The following is a 13,684-nucleotide window of genomic DNA, read 5'->3' as shown; positions in this document are numbered from 1 at the left end:
TGAATTTCCTCCTAGAAATTGGACTGTTGCTATCTAAGGTGGAAATCTTGCTAAAATTATGAGGTGTGAGTCCAACTCAAAATACAGTTTAAAAAATCATTAATATTTTTGGATGGATGGAAGGAATGGCTTTCAATGCTAGGTTGATGCCTTCCATCATTCTCAGTCAGGAGATAAGTCACACTGGATCACTGTGTAAGCCTGATTTCCTTATACATTCTCATAAAATGGGAGATGAACTTCTTACACTATGGAGAAAACTTAGTGCTTCTCTTCAGTGATGGTAAAGGGAAATCTCCAATTAGGATAAGCCCTCTGATACCTTGGAGCCCACTTCAGCTAGGTTCCCTTACCCTTAGGAAACCATACAATCTATGGTTGGGTTCTCTCACGCCAGAAAATCGTGTCTTTCCATCCTCAGTCAGAAAGTCATTCCCCCCAGAGTTGATTACCCCAAACTTGAACGTACACTTCGAGAATACTCTCATATGAGGGAGGAGACTCATATTAATATGTGACAGGCAAATCTTATCTCCACCTAAAATATACCTTCTCATACAAGTTTATACTTCATATTATCCATGCCTCAATTCACTCACCTGTAAAATGGAATAGCGCTTAATCCCTAAGACTGTAAAAACGGCATGAGTTAACACATACAAAGTGCTTAGTTAAGTATGCAATAGTTAAGTGTTTTTACACTGAAAACCTCACTTTAGTTTGCGGAGAACTCGCGCATCCTAAGCCTCTCTAGCCCCTCAATAAATTTCCTCAGACTTTGGGAACTCCTCATCCTAGCTGTTAACACTAAAAGTTCTTTGCGGTGGGTAGCCATGGTTGTCTGAAGCCGCCAACATAGGGTTTCCATATACCCTGACAGCTGTTCACATAGTGACTACCCCTCCCAACACATACCATGAGAAAGCCAATCTCACACGTTAACTGCTCATAAAAGGACCCACACATAAGCTGAAGACATCCCACACAACGAGGACAGGCCATATCAGAAGGGCTGGCCCTCCATTCCTGCTGACACCCCACCCCTGATCCCTACAGGCAAGGCTCTTCAGGATGAGTGACCACACAGTATTCCGGTGGCGTCTTCCGTTCAATGAACCCCTCCTATTCTTCCTGGGCGGCGTGGGTGTGCATACTCTTGTGATCCCGCCACCCCTCACCAAGTGTAGCAGCCCCGCTGAGCCTCCAGCAGGAAAGGAACCCGGCCTGGCTCCCGGCCAAAGGGTAGCAACACCTGTGGTACGTTAAGTTTGTTGGCCAGGGTTCCAAGCAAAAAAAGAAGCAGAAACAGGAGGCGCTGTAGAGTCACGCAGAACAGCCCGAAGCCTCGGGGATTTGGTGACCCAACAGCAGCCATGGCGCCCGTCAACTCCTGTCTGCTCGCTTAACTATAGCCGTGCCCTCAGCTCCAACATCAGCCAATCCACAGGCGTGACGTCAGCAGGCGGGCCCGTACCGCTTGGAATTATGGGGATGCTTTTAGGCAGGGCTCCAACAAGCCGTTATGGAAACTTTTAAGGCAGAAACCCAGCTAGCTACCCACTTAAAGGGCTACCTCCTTAAATATTGGGTGGCAGGCCTTTTTAATAGTAAAGAACAAGCAGAAAAATCTAAAAAAAAAAAACACCAAAAAACTCTCCAGTTAAATTTCTCCTTCTGTTGCCTACTATGTGTTTGGCAACCCCCCACCAACTTTTTTGGGGGGCAATACTTTCCACTCAGCATTGGCCCGTGCATATAAATGAAAAAAATGTTCCAGTCTCTGGTATAAACTGCTGGACTTTGTCAAGGAAGCTGTGTCATTTTTACTAGTAAGTCAGATTCACGTGCAGCCTCAAGGCCAGAGTGCAGGAAATGCCAGGCACTGGCGTCTCAAAGGCAGCTTTGAAAGCTATCCACTCACACAACCTGTCTGTAAGCAAATACCCTGAGAGCACCTCTTGTTAAATTGTTTTCTCCAAATATCTAACAAAGTATTAGCTCAAAGGCTGTCTCAGGACAGTTTACTAAAACCACACATATATAGGAGTATGTAATCAGTGTCATATTATTGAAATTGTTCAGTGAGCAGAGTCCAATTAATCTGGGATTTACAAGAAAGAATAAATATGATTGTAAAGGAAATGTACAGCTGACCCTGATGATGCCAGTGTCAGATTAAGTAACATTAATATTAAACATTGACACATAAATGTTATTTCTAATCTTTACATTTACCTAAAAATACATATTATCTTTATTTTACAGATAATGAAACTAAATGATTGACATAAGAACACACAACTAGGGATCTGAAAGCTGTGTTTTGACCCCAGTTTGGACAACTTCCAAAGCATGTGTGCTGCATCAAATCCTACTGCTGCCACCCACAAAGATCTGATCTTTACCCAAACTTCACAGCTCCTGTGGAGAAAGCCCATTTGGAATGGGAAATAAAAGCAAGTACTTCTGATGGTTGGAGGGACTGGTTCTTTATTTCAAAAAGACATTTATCAATTTTCAGTATCAAAACAGTTACACTATTGGTTTTTTTTTCTCCCAGTTGGTCTGCAAAGAGACCACACCAAAGGAGAGAACATTTTAAGCCAATTAAGCTGCAGGATGCACACCTAACAGACCTCACTGAAACCTCATCAAAAAAGGGGGATTGGGTAGGGAAAGAAACTTCAAAAGATCAGCACACTGCTAGCCCACAGACTGTAGAGAGCTCTCACAGGCAGAGGGGTGACCAGTGTGCCTCAACCCCAAAGAAGCAAAGTTCCAAAATAATATAAAATTTAAAAAGTTTTGTACATAAGCTTTTCAAGATTTCTCCAGCACTAACCGATACAAAGCACAATGAGATGGCACTTTTGGAGACAGCAGCTTCAGACCCAGAAAAGGGTGATGAGATGAATTTCATATGGCTAAATCAGTGGCAAAACATCATTTTCTTTCCTTTCAAGGAGGCAGGAGAGCAATTAAGTGGTCACTTCAACATAAAGGGCACGTGATCCATTCTGTGAGCAGTTGGGAACAGGGTAGAGCTGGGACAAGGATTTGGTCTCAGAGGTTTCACCATCTTAATTGTTTGGTCACTTCTGATGAAAAAAGAAAAAAAAAAGTTGTCCAAAGATACCGTAAAGCTGAAAACCTGAACAGCACTTTTTTTATTTTTATTTTTTTTTTTTGGCTAACTCCTCCTAGAATCATCTTTATGGTTTGGTGGGTACTTTTTACAGAGCAATGAGGTTTCCCCAAATGGAGCCTTTCTCTGGGCTGCTAGGCTCTCAGTAAGGCAGGCCCAAACCTTTTCCCTTTCTCTCTGGAGAAGGCAATATGCATTAAGCTGAAACGTTACCTTCCAAAAGTGAGAAAGGGATTAGACTGCTGCTTCAGAACTATGGAATTATTTGGAATGTTTTTTACAAATGGTTGTTACATCAACAACAAAAAAGGTAATTACAAAATGTGTACATCACAACATGCTTTTAAAGACACTTTGCATTGTGCTCACATTCCCTTAAACGTTGTTCCCAAAGGTGCTCAGCCTCTAGCCCAACTGGAATCTCTGGGGAGAGGCAGAGACAGTTTGGCGAAAAGGACACAGGAGTAAGGGGGTGGGAGAGGTGGCGAAAGGAGAAAGCAGCCTTCCAGTTAAAGATCAGCCCTCAGTTTAAAGGTCAGCTTCGGGCAGGCTGGCCTCAGCGGAGTCGGGGTGAGAGGGAGGAGCAGCGGCAGGGCGGGACTGGGGTGTTCTACATCTCATTCAGGTCAAGCAGAGTCTGGTCCAGCATCCTTTGTGTACAGAGGTGCTCCTCTTTGGTGCATTTCAGTTTATCTAATGGGGGTAAAGGAGAGATGTTATAAAAACCAGAAGTAAATTTCAAGGTCTACCCATTCTGAGAATTGCTCCTGTTGCAGGGAAGCTGCAGACTAATAAAGCAGCTGCCCTCTCAGCCACAGAAGTGAGTTATTGCATCACTTGGTTTTTCAGGGCCTCAGACTTGCCTACGGAAGTTACAGGTGTTGCTGGACTTTTAGGGGAGGGAGCTGGGGACCTTATCAGTCATTTCCTCTCCTCCCCACACCCCAAGCAAGGCTTTCAGTTTTCAGTCACTGAAGGAGGTGGCCTTAAGTTAAGCATCAGCCATCCACTCTTCTAAGTCTTTGCCCACAGGATAACACCTACTTCAAATAGCCTGCTGGAGTCTAACATATTGAGAACAAGGATGGGCATGTTTCTACCAGTAGAAACAGCAGAATCTCAACTTGAAAATTTGAGTACAAGAGGATCCTCGTGCACTACAGGTTTTCCTCAACAAGTAGAGAGGAGAGGAATGACTAGTGGGATAAATTAAAGAACCCCCATAGCTAAGTCAGAGAATCTAGAAAGAAAACAAAGTCATGAATACAACAAAACAGGGACTTCCCTGGTGGTCTAGTGGCTAAGACTCTGAGCTCCCAGTGCAGGGAAGGGAGCCCAGGTTTGCTTCCTGGTCAGGGAACTAAATCCTGCATGCTGCAACTAAGGTTGAAGATTCCACATGCCACAACTAAGATTTGATGCACCCAAATTAAAAAAAAAAAAAAGAAGAATACTGCAAAACATATCCTTGTAAGCAAAACCTCAGTTGAGACTTTCGCAGAGTTATTCTTCAGGAACTAGCCTGTGATATAGTTACTTACAATTAAACATTATACCAGGAAAACGAAGCAAGAAGAAAAATGGGGAAAACGTCACAAAGAAAACTAGCAGCTGAACATCAAGGAAAATCAAAGCTGCCCAGCAAGCAAACCACTCTCTGCTCTAGGGAGGTGGGGAAAATGCTCTTCAACTCAAGGAAGTGAATGGCAACACTGACCTATTCATATCCCACAACCTTTTCTTTCCCTTGTCTTTTTTTCTACCCAGTCAGAAGGGCCCATCCCCGGGCCTGCAGATGAAGCAGTTACAACATCTTGTCAAGTCAGTCCTTTTATTGTTAGAAAACATTCATGCAAGGGAACATATCCTACAGTCAGTGCACAAGTGAAAGAGCAGCAAATAAGGGTGGAAAACAGAAAACTCTCCCAGATTTCCTCATTATAATCTCTCAGGTCCCTCCCTTCATCACCCACAATTTCTTGAAAAGAGTAGAAAGGCAGTATTACTTTTAACTGTTCCCACTTTACAGTGCAGTGAGGAAGACAACACTATTCTAACTGGTTCAATTAAAAAGCAATTTGCTTAGGGCAAAATAATAACTTTAAAAAAGACAATCAGCTTTTTGCTGGGGTCCAGGTCAGTGGTGTGAGCCGTAAGCTCGGTTTTATGGGCATCAGTGAGCCCTGCCCATCAGTCACATAGATCATGCAGCGTTAGCTTCAGCTCATTAGAAAGCAGGCGGTTTCGCTCAAGTTGGCTGTAGAGACGCTCTGCAGCAGCAATGGAGAGGAGAAAAACAAGAGAAGGAGAGGAAAAAGAGGAGGAGAAAGAGAAAAAGGGAAAGTTAGTCGAGTACCAGAGTAAATCTTGAGACTGTCAACTACCTGGTATATATAACATGCATCTGTAAGGCTGGATGGATGCAAGGAGGATTCAGTCAGTTGGTGAAAAGACCAACAGAGGAATAAAATAAAAAATGCAGGCTAACAAGGTGAAAGGATGACATTTTGAGGGAGAAAAATATCTCCTTCATAGTATTTATTCCCTGGGTTAAGAAACTGAGACAAGTGAAGCACAGCAAAAGAAGGAATACAGTTGGCTTATAAGAAATACATTTACAAAAATGAGCGTTTGTAAGGAACCGATGTGAACAGTTGAATATTTTTCTGTAAAAGCATTCAATACAGCATTATGAACAGAAGACTGGGATACATAGCCCATACTCACTCAACCCTATACTTTCTAATGCTTTTTGTGGTAGGTGTTGAGAGAAAGACCTATCACAGTGGCACATCCAATCAAAACCCAACTTCACCAAACCTGTTAGCGGCCACAGTCGCCAGCCCCAGGGAAGGTGGATTGCTAATGCAAGCCAATCAAGACTATCCTGTTTCTCCAGCCTCACTAGCAGCTTAGGGTGATCATGTGATCCAGTTCTGGCTAGTGATGTAGGAGGTAGTGTGTCTGGGGGCTTCTGGAAAAACTAGCCTTCTTTCTTGCTTTGAACATGGATATGATGACTCGAGTTGCAAATTTCAACTAAAAAAAAAGGGCCATAAGAATCACAGAAACCCCAACTACATCAAGCCAAAGCTGCTCAAATCAAGACTTTTTATTATGAGAGAAAAATAACCCCGTATTTATTTAAGCTGCTATTAAGATGTTTCTTAACTAAAAGTGTTCCTGATACAAGTAATTAAGTGCTCAAATCCCCTGGTTTTATCTGGATTTTCCACTTGGAGCACATCTTAAAGAGGTAGAGAGTGGTGATCGTCTTGTAAGGTATAGAAATATCAAATCACTATGCTGTGCATCAGTAACTAATATAAACATAGTGTTATAAGTCAATTACACTTCAACAATCTCACAGAAAAAGAGATCAAATTTGTGGTTACCAGAGAGGGAGAGTGTGTGTATGGGGGTATTGGATGAAGGTAGTCAAAAGGTATAAACTTCCAGTTATAAAATAAATAAGTATTAGAGATGTAATATACAATATAATATAGTCAGTACTGCTCTATATGTTTTATATATGAAAGGTGTTTTTCAAAAGTCATCCTAGAAGTTCTCATCACAAGAAAAATTTTTTTAATAAATAAAAAAGGGGCGACAGTGAGTTCAAACTCATGTGACTAACACAAGGGTAATGGAAATTGAGGGATAGGTCTTCCTAGTCTACTCCTAATGTCAGCCTCCGGTGTTCATAAACAAGTTTTTTCCTATGTTTTACAGTCTGTTTCAAAATGGTCTCAGAACCTCAATATGAAAAAGACTTCTCTGTCTTCCATCTGTGGGCTCACTGTGGGCATTGCTCAGTTACCTTGCCTCCTGGACTGAAGTTTTCCCAGTTCTACCCAGAAGCTGGGGACTAGTGTGTTCCCAATAATACTTGTCACTTTGTGTACACTATCCAAAACAGAAAACATACATGTATAAAAAGATCCTGGGGGGAATAACCAAAAAACAAGAGTTTCTTAAGGGGCAGAATTGGAAGAGAATTTTAAAAACTGCACTTCCTACTAAACCAGTGTCACAATAGGAGGAATACTCTCCCTCCCCTCCCCCTAGAGGGGAACTGAGAAATGTGTGAGAGCAGGCTTTAATTGTCACCATAACTGGAGGGTCTGACATATTGGGCAGGGGACAGCAATAAACAGGATTGTTCTGTACATCCCAGAATTATCCTGACCTAAAGGGCTAAAGTCCACCATTGAGAAACACTGTACTAGTCTACACTAGTCCATCAGGTCTGGGATTGGACCTGTCTTATTCACTGGGGCAATCCTGACAAACAGTAGGGGTTCAAATTGTGTTGAAATCTCATTCCTTGCACTTTTTGGTGTTATATTACATCCAGAGACCATTTGCAACCTGGCTGTTCCATAACATCTATATCTAAGTTAGTCTTAGTGTGACTCCCACAATCTTAGGAAAGATAGATGTTATTAGGATCCTAACTCTAAAAAGTCTGGTCAGGGAGAGTTTTGTTCCACTTAGGGAAGAAATAAAGAGGCAGAGAAGAAGTGGGAGCATTTTATTGCCTGATTAAATCCTGGAACTTCTAGTTCCTTTAGAATTGCATAAGGTCAGAAAGATAAATGTGATTATTTTCTCACCTTGAACTTTGTAATAAGTAAGGTTTCTAACTCTGTTATTTCTATTAACTAAAATTTCAGAACCAGATACTAGTTCATTAAATTTCTTGGTTCCCTGTAAGAGCAAATAAAACGAACAAACAAAAAGCAAGTCAGAGGATCCCCATTTGGTCTGATTTTCCTTTCAGGGAATAATCCCACGGATGCTACACATTCTTAGGCTTCACTAGTTTGAATCAGGTCAATTTCATTCTGTAACAGGAAAAGGATGGGAGTGCCTGGAATAAGGGGAACTCTATCAGTGTTAAAGACTCACATTCAAGGAATGATGTAGAACAGATTTTTTTTTTTTTTAAACTCCTCCCTCATGTTAAGGCTAAGGAATATTCAACCAGTATCATGAGAATGGAAGAATCTGGGTGTGGCTAAGACAAGGCTGCCTAACGTAACAGGTCAGTTCCACCTGTCAGGTAACTTGGGATCCAGTCACATTTTGTTTCATTCCTTGTCCCAACAATGGTAACGAGGAAGGGAAGAATGGATCCCAACACATCAGCCTGTGGTTTTTTCCTTAGAAATTAAGATGAGGAAAGTTAAGGGATGAAGCACTTCACCCTGATGCTTCACCCTATTCCTATAGCAAGTCTTGGCTCAAGTAACATAAGATGGTTTCTACACCTCACTCTTCTAATCTTTCTCCATTCTTAGTTCTTTTCTTTGTTAGAAGCCTTCCTCCGTGCCAAAGTCAATTCCTTCTGCCCACATACTAAAACAGCCTGAACTATACTATACAATGAACATGGCAGCCACTAGCCACATGTGGTTAATTAAATTCAGAACTAAAAGCAGAATAAGAATTTAGTTCCTGGGTCACACTAGCCACACTGAGTATTCAACAGCCCCATGTGGCTGGTGGTTGCAATACTGGAAATCACTGTCAAAGGTTCAGACAGACATCTTTGTTCTACACTATACTTCATGCCTCTTTTTTCCTTTCCATCAATTTGCTTCTGCTCCTTGAAGTATGGCTCCTCTCCTTGTCCTTAATGCTCAAAATATACCCTCAGATTAATAAAGCATCAATAATTATGTTTTCATAATTTTCAATTATCATCCTTCTCTATCTGTTAAAAGTTAAGAGTCACTGGAAATCACCCAGTGACTTAAATTTTTTAAAAAGCTACTCATTTCTTCTATCCCTCCAACCAGTGCCATTTGGCTTCCACCTCTACACAGATTTTCCTCTGCTTAGTTTTTCGTTTTACATTTGCAATTGTCTTTAGGATTCGAATTTACTTCCATGGCCTAAACTGCCTGCCAACCTCACAGACTCCTAAATCTCTCTTGTATCAAACTCTCCCCCTCAAGTGCTAGGATTTGTTTTCATCTTGGATACCAGCTAGTTTTACAGACTTTTTCCCTTGCCTTCCCAAACCAGGATCATATGACCTCCCTACACCTTTAATACCACCATTTTCCTAGGTTCAGAACCAGTCATCCTTGATGCTTCCTTCTTGCATTTAGTGACCACCCGTCATAATGCCCATGGTCAGCACTATCCCCTAATACCACTATCTAGGTCAGATTTTTCTCCCTGGGAAACTGCAATAACCTATCCCAGTATTTCCTAAACTGTGGTACAGTCACTGTTAGTGATGTGTGAGAAGATTGCAGACAGCATACTTTTGTGAACTTAGCTACATGATTTTAATGTTCATTAGGAAAAAAACACTAGCACATGTCAAAACTTTTGATTTCAAGTTAGAATTGTGTAGTGTAAGAAATTTTTTTTTTTAGCCTAAGAAATTTTAAAATGAGCAAATTAAAAGAAAATAGTGTAGGCTGCATGTAAATATGGAAAAAGCAGTCAAAACTGATATGCAAATGAATGAAATCCGGGAAACATTGCCTTAATGGATCACTTTGATAATCTGCTCCCTTTCCAATATGTTCTTAACTTAGTTGCCAAATTAACTCTTCTACTAAGAACACATCCTGTTCAAAATCTCTAGTGGTACCCCCATCACCTACAAAACAAAATTAAAACTCTCCAGCCTGATTACAGCACAAACCTGTTCCCTACTTTATCTAAATGGATGCTTAAACCTGTGGTGTCCTTCCCAATTCTATGCCTTTGTTCTTTTGCTTCTCTTTGATGAAAATGCTCAAGATCCACTTTCCTTCAACCAGACTGTCAAAAATCCAATCTTTTGGAATCCAATAAAAATGAAGAGGGAAGTTTCAACATGTTTATTAAGTAACTTGTATGTGCCTCCTATCATGACACTTCTCTTATCATCAACACTGCAATCAACCTCTTCCTCCCTCTGAGGGTACTTGATTATTTGGGGTACTCATCACACATCATCTTTAGTTTTATACATGTTTTCTGTCCTACTAGATTCTGAGCAACCTGAGAGTAAGGAAGATGCCTCCATCTTACTACCCTGTGCCCAAACTAGTAACAACCTGTACCTTAATCACAAAGGCTGTATGGCAAAAAGAAATGGTATAGACAGAAAGAAAACTGAATTTAATGGGACCTAAAGTTTTAAATTAGAGAAAAACCTCTATACCTGGCCGTATCTGTTTAAAAGAAAGCCAAATTTTAAATATATACTGTGCTGAGAAACTGAAGTACTAAGTGGATTACACTTAGGTGCTTAGATAGGTATAATCAATGATTATACTACCCAGATTAAACTATCTCTGCTATGTAAATCAGCAAAGGAATTTCCGGAAGGTTGATATTTAATTCCACAACATGAACTTAGGAACAATCCTACTAGAAGCAATTTACCATATTTATGCATGTACTAAAAAAAGTGGTACCTGTGTATAACATTTGAAATATGCATGACTGTTTTCATTTTTCCAGTAACAATCATTTATCACTTATATTCCACTAGCATATACTAGCAGGCAAATAGTAATGAGCCTCAAATATGTAAGAAAGGTTTATAACTGCTGGAAATTCTACCTATTATGTACTTTCTCTGACTTGTGGCAATATACTTAGTCAATTTCAGCAATCACATATTTGGGTCCACCATGTATTCTGAGTATGAACCACTGGTAAAAGGGTAGAGAGGATATATTGAGAGGTACTTCAGTGGTCTCTAAAAGAAGAACCTAAGGAGAAAACAAACATTCCAGATAGGATGACTTAAGAACCTGGAAGTAAAGGACTTGGATAATTTCACTCAGCTTGAGTGTCAAACTAGAGCTCCTATTCTAAGGAACCTCTCCTCTCCTAGTCCACCACTCTGATAGATCAGTTGAATTTAAATGTCAAGAAAAAATAGACACACACAAAAGTGGCTTTGATTATATAAGTCAGAGAAGGGAGAGCCTACAATAGCTGCGCCCCACATCACACCCCCAAGGCTCCTTTTTACGGACAGCAGCAGCTTTGTCAATGACACAAATGCAGGGTGGCATGAGGCTTCCGGCAGCTTAACATTTTAATTTGGGGTGAGGGGTGGAAGAGAATACATAAGTTGTTTTGTGGCCACCTCCCCCCCGCCCATCTTAATGCCTTGGGGATCAGCCAGGCTGACCCAAATGGAATCCAGAGCGAGAGTGGGGCGTTGGGTTCCCCGAGGAAAGGGGGTAGATCCAGAACAGAGCAGAAACGGTGATAATTATCTGTGTGAAAAAGTAAGGAGACTCTAGGTGAGAAGGACAAGCATCAATCTAGACAGCAATTTGGGAGAAAGGAAGAGGAGAAAAAGGAAGAGGTGGCGGTAGGAATGGTAAAAGATAGCCAGACACTGCAGCCTGAGTCATTTGGCTTCTTTTCAGGGTTAGTGGGGAAAAGGCAGATTAGCGTCAAGGATCAGGGATCCACAGCAAACAGATGAAGGCCCCCACAACTCTTTTTGGTGCTTTTTACTACCTGGCTTGCTCTGGGACTTGGCTCAGCCTTTTAGGTAAATTTGGGATTTCCAATCATGGGTGTTTCACCTGAACTTCAGTATCAGGGTACAAACCATACACACCAGGGAAGTCTGGGTGCTATGGCCCAAGTCACTGGCTCTCTGGGCCCTAGTTCTTTAATTGTATGACAACATGATTATCTTAAGCAGTAACTCTTCTGAGACTAAACTTAAGAACCAAACGGGAAAATCCCAGTGTCATAATGAAAGGACTGTGAATAAAAAGTGCAAAAATTACACATAGATCAGGGTTCTACCACTGATCCAGGATTACATGCCTCCACAGCTTTTGCCAACAAGTAACCAGCACCAATGTTTTAAAGATAAGAGTGGAGATTCTAGTTTCCAGAAGACAAAAGCAGAGCACACTACGCACAGTCTGTACCCCCACCCGCCCCCAAGCCAAGGTCCCAGCCCCACTCTGCTGTCAGATAGTTACATAGAGGTCATGTCATTGAGGGCGTGGTCCAGCTCCTCGCTAATGGCCTTGTACTTCAGTTTCTGGGCATAGAGCTCATCTGGACAGGCACAGGAACCACAGGGGAGGAATGAGGACACACAGTAAAAGGTATCAGAAGCAGATGAAGAGAGGGAATCGTTAGAAATGAGGGAAAGCGTGACCACGGGTCTAATCCCACCGTTAGGAGAATATCTATCCTGGTAGCCATGACTGGCCATTTTCAGATCCACTGTCCCCAAGACCAACCAGACTTCTTGATCCCTCTGATACCTCTAATCAATTGCAGCAAAGGTTGAGAACCTGGGCATAGTCGTGACTAGAAATTCCAATTACCAAAGGCACTCAAGAGGATACCACTCCCACCCAGCGAACCTAATTCCTAGTAGTGATATTGCTGAATTTAACAAAAATAGAAAAAGGAGAAAATATACATTAATACTCAAGACACTTAATATTCAGACCTACCAAGCATGACCAATATTCTTGGCCCCTTTGCTCTACAGGTTGCCTGCCCCAAACTCTCCCAAAGAATATTCTGCTACCCAGAGTGTACCAAAGCAGCATATTTCAGACTTCTCAGAGCAAAGTACAAACTTTTCCTTGTTAGGGTGGATGCAGCTGCCAAATTCCAGGGGCAGGAAGCATTCAGAAAGCCCCTGGCATTGGTCAGCTCTGAGAAGTGGCCATTCCACCACTGCTTCCCTTGGTGAGGTTCCCCCCACAACTCGAGTGGTGAGCAAGATTGCCCAAAGTAGCCATGGGGTGACATGAGGATACATGCCATGACCAATCTCCTCCAAGGGGAGGATACAAATTCCAGAATATTAGGTTAAGTCTTATTAAAGGAAAAGATGAAGTATAAAAATCCAGCTCCAAGATTTGACCCATTTCACCTGGCTGTGGCAGACAGGGCATAGGATGCACGCCAGGTCACTACCAAATCCTTTTGGTGTTGAGGGGAAGAGCATCAAAGGGCAAGGTCTTCCTCTCTATTAATTTTAATCCCTCACCAGGCTCCATACCTTCCAAATCATCAATTGTCTTTTCCAGCTTGGCTACCGATCTCTCAGCAAACTCAGCACGTGTCTCTGCCTGGGGGAACATGAAATGAGTCAGAATCAGAGATAAATAAATAAGAAAGTTCGAGAAGGGCCTCTATCTTTTCCACCTTCTGCTTCTATAATTTTCAGAACCAAAGCCAGCTAGTCTAAGTCAACACAATGCCTTATATGCCTCTCAATGTCTTGGGGCCCCCCTCCTCATATATAATCCCCCCAGCTCACCTCCTTGAGTTTATCGGTAAGAATCTTTATCTCTTCCTCATATTTGTCTTCTTTTTGAGAGTACTGTAAGAGAAGTAGAATAAACATCTCAGGATAGATATTGCTTACACAGATGACACCCCGCTCCCGACATTTACATTCAACATCCTCTTGGATTGAATGTGTTGGATGATCCATGAGAAAGAACAAGGCTGTTTCAGAACAGTCCTTAAAACCCACAAGTGTCCTTGGAGCCATGATAACCTCAGGCTCCACCAGGACCA

At 41.7% G+C, this 13,684-nt stretch overlaps 2 protein-coding genes across 14 annotated transcripts in view; both read right to left on the bottom strand.

Moving 5' to 3' along the window:
• The window catches only part of NUP210L (nucleoporin 210 like), a 97,835-nt gene extending 95,496 nt beyond the window's left edge, over window positions 1-2,339 (bottom strand). The window contains exon 1 of the mRNA XM_043455424.1: window positions 1,179-2,339. Coding sequence (XP_043311359.1) covers window positions 1,179-1,375 — 197 coding nt within the window. The 5' untranslated portion in view covers window positions 1,376-2,339. The remainder of the gene's footprint in view (window positions 1-1,178) is intronic.
• Window positions 2,340-2,473: 134 nt separating this feature from the next.
• The window catches only part of TPM3 (tropomyosin 3), a 26,614-nt gene continuing 15,403 nt past the window's right edge, over window positions 2,474-13,684 (bottom strand). For 5 of the 13 annotated variants that reach the window (XM_043455860.1, XM_043455843.1, XM_043455782.1 and 2 more), the window contains 3 exons: window positions 13,422-13,484; window positions 13,161-13,230; window positions 2,474-3,838 (listed from right to left, as the gene is read on the bottom strand). In XM_043455860.1, the coding sequence (XP_043311795.1) occupies window positions 3,756-3,838; window positions 13,161-13,230; window positions 13,422-13,484 (216 nt within the window). In that variant the 3' untranslated portion in view covers window positions 2,474-3,755. Of the gene's footprint in view, window positions 3,839-11,186; window positions 11,389-12,113; window positions 12,197-13,160; window positions 13,231-13,421; window positions 13,485-13,684 lie in introns of those variants that run through there. The other 8 variants (XM_043455851.1, XM_043455835.1, XM_043455805.1 and 5 more) reach the window with 3 other exon arrangements.

This window comes from Cervus canadensis, chromosome 2 (assembly GCF_019320065.1).
Source record: "Cervus canadensis isolate Bull #8, Minnesota chromosome 2, ASM1932006v1, whole genome shotgun sequence".
Lineage (NCBI taxonomy): Eukaryota > Metazoa > Chordata > Mammalia > Artiodactyla > Cervidae > Cervus > Cervus canadensis.
This window is presented reverse-complemented; position numbering and strand designations above follow the sequence as displayed.